The sequence below is a fragment of the Herpailurus yagouaroundi genome, unplaced genomic scaffold (assembly GCF_014898765.1).
Source record: "Herpailurus yagouaroundi ecotype Mexico unplaced genomic scaffold, PumYag 211, whole genome shotgun sequence".
Lineage (NCBI taxonomy): Eukaryota > Metazoa > Chordata > Mammalia > Carnivora > Felidae > Herpailurus > Herpailurus yagouaroundi.
The window spans coordinates 8,839,738-8,849,374 of record NW_024412442.1 but is presented as its reverse complement, the minus strand read 5'-3'; the positions used below and the strand labels follow the sequence as shown (position 1 = coordinate 8,849,374).

The window sequence follows — 9,637 nt, the reverse complement described above, 5'->3', positions numbered from 1 at the left end:
TTACAGTTACATAATCATATATTATGCTTTATTAAAACAAATCAACTAAACATATGTATAAATATCAAAACCATACATCTGAAGACAAAAACAAGTTAGAAAACACGTGTTCCCACCGATACCCTAGCAAATCATCACACACACACACACACACACATTAAAATATTATTGTAAAAGTAATGAGACATGGATCAATATTAAGTAAATCGAGAAAAGTGCTGAAGGTGGAAAAAGTTATAGGGTATGGGACAGTTTTGAGGACGGTATGCAGAGAATTCAACTATTCTCGTAGTACATTACTTCCAACCTGCATCAGGCACACAGGCACACAATGGTTATGCTATTGCTCATAATTTGACACACATAGGAAATATGTCAAGTTTCTCCCCCCTGGAGAGACAGGCTATAATTGGGTCAACAGGCTTGAATTCAAGCCACAAAGCTAAGATGCCCTTCCTGTAAATTTGAACTGGGGCACAAAGGTCATATGCACTAGAGTACTACAGAGTATACACTCAATGTTATTTCTGGTTCCAGAACCTACGAACAGGAAGCAGACACATCCTTCAGACTGCCCCTGGCTGGTGGCGGTGTACATTCTGGGCTGGGCTAGTCCACGGTGGGAACCCCTATAGTAGATCCCAGGAGGAACCAGACCATCACACATTATTTGCAGAGGTAACAGCATAGTTGGGGGGCGGACTAATCAAAAACATACGATGGCTCATGATAGGGAATGTCATGGGGTGACACGTGTTTCTCCAAAAGTGAAATCAGAGACTGAGAAGATTATTCTGTTTATTTGTTCTTTTCAAAAAGCTTCACGTTGCATGGTTAGTATTTTTATAAATGTCTACCATCAGCTTTATTTCTATTAAAGAATTTTGAGATCAGAGAAAAGCATAACTTTAGGGATAAGAGATCTAAAAGAAAATTTCTGTCCGTATTTCCTAAAGACATACTTCCTTCAATACAATCTTCAGATATAATAAAGTCTGAATTTTGTTAAAGCCTGTATGTTCAAAACATGTTTAGGACTTCCTCTCACTATCAATTGTGTTGCTCAACAAAGGGCATTTCTGATAAAGTTGCTCAACTACATTTGCTGCATTCTTTGGGTATCCCCCCTATTACTCCTCTGACTTACAAATGAGTACAACTTGTGGACAAAGGTCTCAAAAAAAATGTAAGATGCTGACAGTTTTTCCCAAATGTGGTCTGATTACTAATGGCCAAATTCTGGAAGAACATTTTCATATCTCTGATTGACAGGATTACCTCCTATGTAAATTCTTGGTTTAATAAGCTCTAATTCATAATAAAATAATCCCCCATACTCCCTACACGTATTAGTAGGCTTTCTTCCACATGCAGTCATTTTTAGTTGTCTTATTTACATCAGATTTTCAAACATTCATCAAATTCAGAGTGTTTTCCCCTATGAGTATTCTCGTTTGCTCTGGAAGATGACTTCTGGTAAGAGATTTGCCATTCTTTACATTCTTTGAGTCACGTCCTTTGTAAATTTTCCATGGTATTTTGAGGTATGACTCACGAGAGAAAGATTCCTCTCACCGCTATATTTATTAGTTTTCTTCCTCTGTGTGTAACCTTGGATGTGCTGTGATAACTGATTTCTTGGCAGTTACCTCGCACTCAATACATTCATAGGGTTTCTCTCCTACGTGTCTTCTCTGATGTACTTTGAGGCCTGAGTTGCAACTGAAGGTTTTCCCACAATGCTTACACTCATAGGGTTTCTCTCCTGTGTGTGTTCTCTGATGCTTAGTGAGATCTGACTTATGATAGAAGGACTTCCCACATTCGTTACACTTATAAGGTTTCTCCCCTGTGTGTATCCTCTGATGGACGGTGAGAACGGATTTCTCCGAAAATGATTTCCCACACTCGTTACATTCATAGGGCTTCTCACCTGTGTGAGTTCTCTGATGTGATCTGAGGACTGAACCGCAAGTGAAAGTCTTCCCACACTGATTACAGTGATACGATTTCTCCCCTCTGTGTGTTCTCTTATGTACTGTATAGTCTGACTTAAGGTAGAAAGTTTTCCCACATTTCTTGCACACATAGGGTTTCTCCCCTGTATGACTTCTCTGGTGTACTGTAAGGTATGAATTCCTAGAGAAGAATTTCCCACATTCCTTACATTCATAGGGTTTCTCACCTGTGTGAGTTCTGTGGTGTTTAGTGAGGTCCGATTTATTGTAGAAGGTTTTCCCACATTCATTACACTTGTAAGGTTTCTCGCCTGTGTGTATCCTCTGATGTACTGTGAGAACTGATTTCTCAGAAAAGGATTTTCCACACTCGTTACATTCATAGGGTTTCTCCTTTGTGTGAGTTCTCTGATGAACTTTTAGGCCCGAGTTACGACTAAAGGTTTTCCCGCACTGATTACATCCATAGGGTTTTCCCCCTATGTGAGTTTTCTCATGTTTCGTGACATCTGATTTGTGACAGAAGGTTTTCCCACAGAGCTCACATTCATAGGGCTTCTCCCCTGTGTGAGTTCTCAGATGTACCGTAAGGTACGAGTTTCTGGAGAAGAATTTCCCACACTGATTACACTCATAGGGTTTCTCGCCTGTGTGTGTTTTCTGATGTATTGTGAGGACTGAGTTGCTTATGAAGGTTTTTCCACATTGGTTACATTCATAGGGCTTCTCCCCTGTGTGAATCCTCTGGTGTACCGTGAGATAGGACTTATGGTAGAAACACTTCCCACATTCCTTACATTCATAGGGCTTCTCTCCTGTGTGAGTCCTCTGATGAATTATGAGGTGTGAACTCCTAGAGAAGCATTTCCCACAGGACTTACATTCGTAGGGTTTCTCTCCTGTGTGGATTCTCTGATGTAAAGTGAGGAGGGATTTCCGAGAGAAGCATTTCCCACATTCCTTACATTCATATGGTTTCTCTCTTGGATGTATTTTCTGGTGTTTGGTGAGTTTTGACTTTTTGCAGAATGCTTTTCCACATTCGTTACATTCATGGACTTTGTCTCCTACGTGTGTTCTCGGAGTTATATTAAGAACGGACTTCTCCCAGAAAGGTTCTCCCAAGTTGTTATATTCAAATACTCTATCTCCTGTGTCAGGGAAGTCTGATCTCCTATTGAAACTAACCACTCTATCAATGTACTCATAACCCTTCACCTTTAAATGAACTCTAGGTTTCAAGAGGGAGGACTTCTCAAATGTTTTACCGTATTCATTAAACTCATGAAGATTTTCCATTCTTTGTGCTATCTTACAGACCACGAGGGTTGCATTATTACAGAACGTTTTATCAGATTCATTATGTTCACGAGGACTCTCTCCTATACAAGTTTGGTTATATGGGACAAGTGCCTTCTCATGGAACTCTTTCCCGTATTCCTCATGTTCCTTATTCCTTTGAATTAAGCATTGTTGTACATTTTTAATTTTCTGATATGGAATGAAATCTTCATTACGACTTACATATTTTTGATTCTGAATGAATTCACAAGGTTTCTCCCCCATTTGAGTTTTTTCAGGGTTACTATGAAGGAACAATTTCCCACATGGATTGAGGTCATCAGGCTTCTTACTTAAATAGTTTTTCTTATTAATAATTAATTCTGAAATACATTTCAAATTCATACCACATGAGTCACATTTACAGGGCATTTTTATGGAAGGAATGCTGTCCGTGCTGAAATTAAAAATGTTTCCTAATACATTACCTCTGTGTACAGTCAGTGTTTTGTTGTTGATAAATGGAGACTGCCAGAAATGTCTGTGCTGGATTTCTTGATTCTGTTCTAGTTGGTTATCAACTCTGCAGACTTCTAGAAATGAAGGAAACAAAACAAAACAAAACAACCACAACAATCATAAGTAACGAATCTTATGATAATTATGATGAAATTACACTTACAAACAAATGCCCTTTTACACAGTTGACTTAGTTTTATGAAATAAGACAGATCCAAATAGTCGTGTTGCCCCATCCTTTTGTATCAGAAGAAATAAAACCTGACAGGGTGGAAAAAGGGGGGTAGAAACTTATAACAAACACAACTATATTTGGCAATTTACAAATACGTACTTCAAGACTTCATATACACAGTAGAAATAAATATAAAGCACGGTGAAGAAAAGGAAACAGTCATTGAAAAAAAAGGGGGCTGATCTAGGAATGGGAAATACAGAGAACTAGAGAGGCCCTAAAGAAGTAGATGAGAATGCCCTAAAGAGGTACCAGACGGATGATCTGATATTCTGAAGGATCAGACTTTAGGTAATTTTCTTCCCATCCTTACATTGTGCACCTAAATTCTATGGTTTACATGTTTCCAGTTTCATCCCCTTCTTTTTAAAATTATCTCTGTTTTGGGGTGCCTGGGTGGCTCAGTCAGTTAAATGTCTGACTCCTGGTTTCAGCTCAAGTCATGATCTCACAGTTCGTGAGTTCGAGCCCCACATCAGGCTCTGTGCTGACAGCGTGGAGCCTGCCTGGGATTCCCTCTCTCCCTCCCTCTCTTTCTGCCCTTCCTCCAGTCTCTCTATCTCTCAAAATAAATAAACTTAAAAAAATTTTTTTTAATTATGTCTATTTTGTTACACGTTAACTTATTATACTCTCAATGCCAAATTAAATCCCCAAAACACCGATTTCTTTGTGCTTATGAAAGGACTCCTGTAACATAGCTTCTAAGTTTCCCTCCAGTCATGTTACTTACAAATGTCGACCAGGAAATATGAAATCAGATGAGAAAAAAGGCTGAAATGACCAAATCCATCAACTGTTTTTAGCTGTGGTATATTCAGCTTAGTCTCAGAGTTTGTTCAAAAGGGAACCTCTACTACCACCAGATGCTAGTTTTCCCCCATTTTAAACATGCTCTGATATAATAGTAAAAATTTTTTCTTGACACTCAGATCTCTACCTTGAAGACCTGACCTAAAACACTAAAAGATATTTATATTTATTTACCCTAAGAATTCTCAGCCATACTTCACGTTACCTTCTTGCTTAGTACATACAATGTAAAACCTATTCACAGCCCATTGTCTCCAAGTGCCATCACAGCAAACAGACTGCAGTTATAATTCTGGGGGGGGGGGGGGGGCGGGCTCTTTTTACTAACAATATACATAATTAGTTGTTGTTCAACTAATCACTTCACAAGTCCATAATAAATGTCTTCTTTCTAGAAATGCCAGACTATTAATTTGCCAAAACTTGTTCAAGTTCAACCAAGACTTTTCACTCAGCAAGCTTACATTCCCACTTTGGACTTGCTCACAACTTCATTCTTCAGGAAAATGACATGTCTCGTAATTCATATGTCTTCACAAACTTCTCTACAATTTCAAGTCCCACATACACTGAAATTTAAAATCAATCACATTCTATACATCTCATTCTATCACAACGTTAGATTATACTCCCTTGAAACATAAACATATCCTGTTAATTGCTGAAATTTAGAATACTCAGTAGTCTTTTTTTCTTTTTCCAACCGCAAACTATGGTATCAGAAGTATTTATATCTGATTTCCTCTAAATTCATCTGAGTGGATTCTGAAAGTAATGGTCCTTAACAAGTGGTGTGCTTTCCAAAACAAAGATCAAGTTTGTTCTTGATCAAATTTATAATTTTGGACGAGAATCTACAGGTTTATAACCCAACATGTGGGTTTAGAAATTAATTTCTCATAGTATTTTCTGAATGAATGTATATCGGCTCTCTCACTCAAGAGTCACAGTTAATGAATTAAGTAATGATCCAATATCTACTCTATGTTATATAACAAAAAAAAGTATGCTCTCAGAAAAAATTATAATCCAAATAATTAGCTTCATTCAAAATCCATACACCATCAGGAACCAGGTTCTACAGCAGATAATGTAAACCAAAGCAATGAAGGAACGTTTTACATTACAAAAGGTGTGGAAAGCTGAGTGTAAACTTAAAATTCCTGACAATGATATTCACAACAGGAACAGTAACAGACCGTTTCCGTGAGCCAGGTAGTGTTCCATGTACTCTTCATGTATTAATTCACAAAAATCACCAAATACATTAGAAATGAAATGTGACGCTGTAGGGCAGGAAAGCATATCTGGGGGTAAAACTCAGGAAGAAGGATTAAATGGGAGTTTAGCACCAGTTCTGTGCCACACAGATGAGATGTAGCCACATTTAAGGGTCATTAAATGAGGAAAACTTAAATTTGCTATATTACATATTAGGGAAAATATAACTCAGGATATTAACATGATAAATCAGATGCTTTGTGGGGCAAAGTCTAATTTCATTGAGGAATGAGACCATCAAAGAGTAAAACAGTATGCCTAAGTGTTTTGGGGGATGTCAGTGCAAAATGAGAATATAAAATAATTTGCAACATTTACAAAATAATAACAATACTGATCTAACATTAGGAAGGAAGGAAGAAGGCAGAAAAATAAAATACTATGACGGTCAGTTGTAAGAGTAGAAGACTCAGAGAATGTAACAAATGAAGTGGGGAAAATCTATGATTTGTAAATGCTAATTGTAATATTAGTTCTCGCCACACTGAAGAGATCAGGATATCCTACCCAGGACGTCCTACACACAGGCAAGTAGAACGCTGAATGTTGAGTGGGCAAAAGATGAAGATAGAAACATGGACTTCTCAGGATAAATGAAAACCTGGTATCTTAGCCACAGGAAGGTATTACCCTATTCTGAAGATCCAATTTGACAAGATGTCTTTTAACAGATAAATTTAGTCAGTTTGATGGTGATTATTGAAATGCTGCAAAGTCCTCTCTTGCGTTTTACTTGGTACTTTATATTGGCCATAGTTATCCATTCTATTGATTCTTCTTTCCTTTTGGGGCTAATTTTGTATCTTTTCTACTTTTTCTTCTTTACAACTTTGAAAGTTACACACACTGGTTTCTCAGCTTTAGGTGGCTTTCCGTTAATCTTACCATAAATACTTAACTTAAAATCTAAAGTAATTCAAAATCTTGAACCTCTTTTTCTGAATAAAAGAAGTATCAAACTCAATTTGACCATCTCTCACCTCATTTATATGCAGTTATTGTTTTGCAGATCATAGTGTCTTTTTTAGTCCCACACATTAGATATCTTCATCATTTTATACACATTATTGTTCAGATTTACCTGGATGTTTTCTAATTTCCTATCACTAACTGCTCTTTCTCTCATCTCCAGCATCCTTTTGGGGATCATATTGTCTTTTCTAGTAGTATCTCCATTAGAATTTTACAATGAAATTACACAATAAAAGGTACGGCTTCTATTGTTTATTTCAGGATCAACCCAAGTTTTACGATATGCTCCGACAAGAACTCTCCCGTTGACTAAACCTTACTTAGGCTCCTCTGAGCCCTGTTCTCAACTAGGCCTTTCCATGTTTATCCATGCTGAATTCGGTTCTAGCAAGAGTCCTTTTAAGTCAGTCTAGAGGGAAGCCCCTCACCCTTGATATCTGATCAAGTTCCTTATTCCCTGCCCTTGATGTGCCTGGTCTGCATTTAGCAAGAATCCCCCTACCCCTGATGTCCCTCTTAGTACTGTTCTATCCAGTGATCCCCCCAGATTGTTGGCTATAAGTCCCTAGCTGCCTTAGCAGTATTTGGAGTTGAGCTAAGTTTTACTGAAGCTTCTCACTTACTATTCCCATAGCTATTGAATAAAATCTGTATCTATCACCTTTAGCTGGAGTCTGGCTTTATCCTCTTTGAAATAGCATCAGCTCAGTCAACTGCTGCAAGAGAAACAGGAACAGAGAGGTAAACCCTCTGTGGCACAGGCTTGGAAGGGCGGCTGAAAATGCAGCACAGACACTGATGAAATTCTCCTGACACAGGACACTGAAGGACTATGGAACACAATCAAATACAGCCACACATAAGTAACTGTAGTCCCTGCCAAAAATAAAGGATGAACTACATCAAACCACAAATTTAAGAAACAGAAAGCAGGGGCACCTGGGGGGCTCAGTCAGTTGAGCATCTGACTCTTTGGCTCAAGTCATGATCTTACAGTTTGCGAGTTTGAGCCCCACATCGGGCTCTGCGCTGCCACGCAGAGCCTGCTTTGGATTCTCTCTCTCCCTCTCTCTCTCTGCCCCTCCCCTACTCGTGCTTTCTCTAAAAATAAACAAACTTAAAAAAAAAAAGAAAAAGGAAACTGAGAAAACAGCAAGGAATACCCAGAAAATCTCAAAAATCAAATCAAAGCTAAACAGCTGAAAACCAAAATGAAAACAAAATCTTGAAGGCAACAAAACAGAATATTAAAGAACAGAAGAACACTTGAAAATCACAGGAGTAGGGACATTAAGCCAGAAGAAAATGAAGTGAATCTTTCAAGTATGTACAGAAATGAGTGTCAACGCAGAATTTTGTATCTAGAGAAAACATGTTTCATAAATGAAGAGGAAATAAAGGCTCTTTGGACAAATAAAAGTGGAGAGAATTCACTGCCAACACATCCATGTTGTAAGAAATACTCAAAGGAGTATTAGAAAGAGTAAGCTGCACAAAGAAATACAGCGCTAATGGTTTAAAAAAAGAAAGTAAATAAAAGATGCCTTGTGGGGTTTGAAGTAAAATATCACATAGAATGGGAGGAACAGAAGTATATTGACATAAGATTGCAAAGCTACATGTAAACTAGTATGTCATTTGAAATCAGACTGATAAATTAAAGATGTTGTATTCCATAGGGCAAACACTTAAATGCTTGAAATATTCTTATTAAAAAATAGAGGTTTTCACACTAGGTAAAAGAGACCCAACCATACGGGTCTTTGAATGCTATCGATAGAAAATCCACTCTAAATATAAATAGGCTAAAAGTTAAAAGATGGAGGGGTACCTGGGTGGCTCAGTTGGTTAAGCTTCCAACTCTTGATTTCAGCTCAGGTCAAGACATCATGGTTCGGGAGTTCAAGCCCAGAGTTGGGCTCTGAGCTGGCAGTGTGGAGCCTGCCTGGGATTCTCTCCCTCCCTTTCTCTCTGCCCCTCCCCTGCTTGTGCTCTCACCCTCAAAATAAATAAATCAACTTAACAACAAAAAAAGTAAAAAGATGGAAAAAGATACACATGGAAACGTTAATTAAAAGAAAGGTGAAGGTACTATGTATGCGTCTTTCTTTTTTTGCCTCCAGCATCCTGACTAAAAACTGAGGGTTCCTGTGACTAGCCAGCCCACCTCAGATTTGATAATTTGCTACAACAACTCACAGAACTCAGAAAACAATTTACTTATTTATTACTAGTTTCTTATAAAGGATTCAACTCTGGAACAGCCAGAAGGAAAACACACATTGGCAAGGGTTTGGGAGGTGAGCGGTGTGTGAGCGTGTGGAACTCCGGGCACGCAACTCAACACTCCTCAAACTCTGTTGTTTAGAAGTGTTTACAGAGGTTTCATTGCCCAGGCTTGAATGATTAAATCACAGGCCGCTGGTGGCAGCCAGCCCCTTGCTGAAGCGCTCTAGTGGCCCCCAGCATCCAGTCAGCCCAGTATACCAAAGACCCTCTTCTCATGCCAGAGACCCCAAGGGATTATGGAGCTGTGTGTACAAGGAATCACATATGAAGTTCAAAATTTTGTTATATT

General features: G+C 38.3%; 1 protein-coding gene across 8 annotated transcripts in view; it reads right to left on the bottom strand.

Annotated features, from left to right (window-relative positions):
* LOC121016593 (zinc finger protein 345-like) overlaps positions 1–9,637 on the bottom strand; it is a 30,651-nt gene continuing 21,014 nt past the window's right edge. For 7 of the 8 annotated variants that reach the window (XM_040454272.1, XM_040454274.1, XM_040454277.1 and 4 more), the window contains one exon: positions 1–3,832. In XM_040454272.1, the coding sequence (XP_040310206.1) occupies positions 1,587–3,832 (2,246 nt within the window). In that variant the 3' untranslated portion in view covers positions 1–1,586. The remainder of the gene's footprint in view (positions 3,833–9,637) is intronic. The other variant, XM_040454273.1, reaches the window with a different exon arrangement.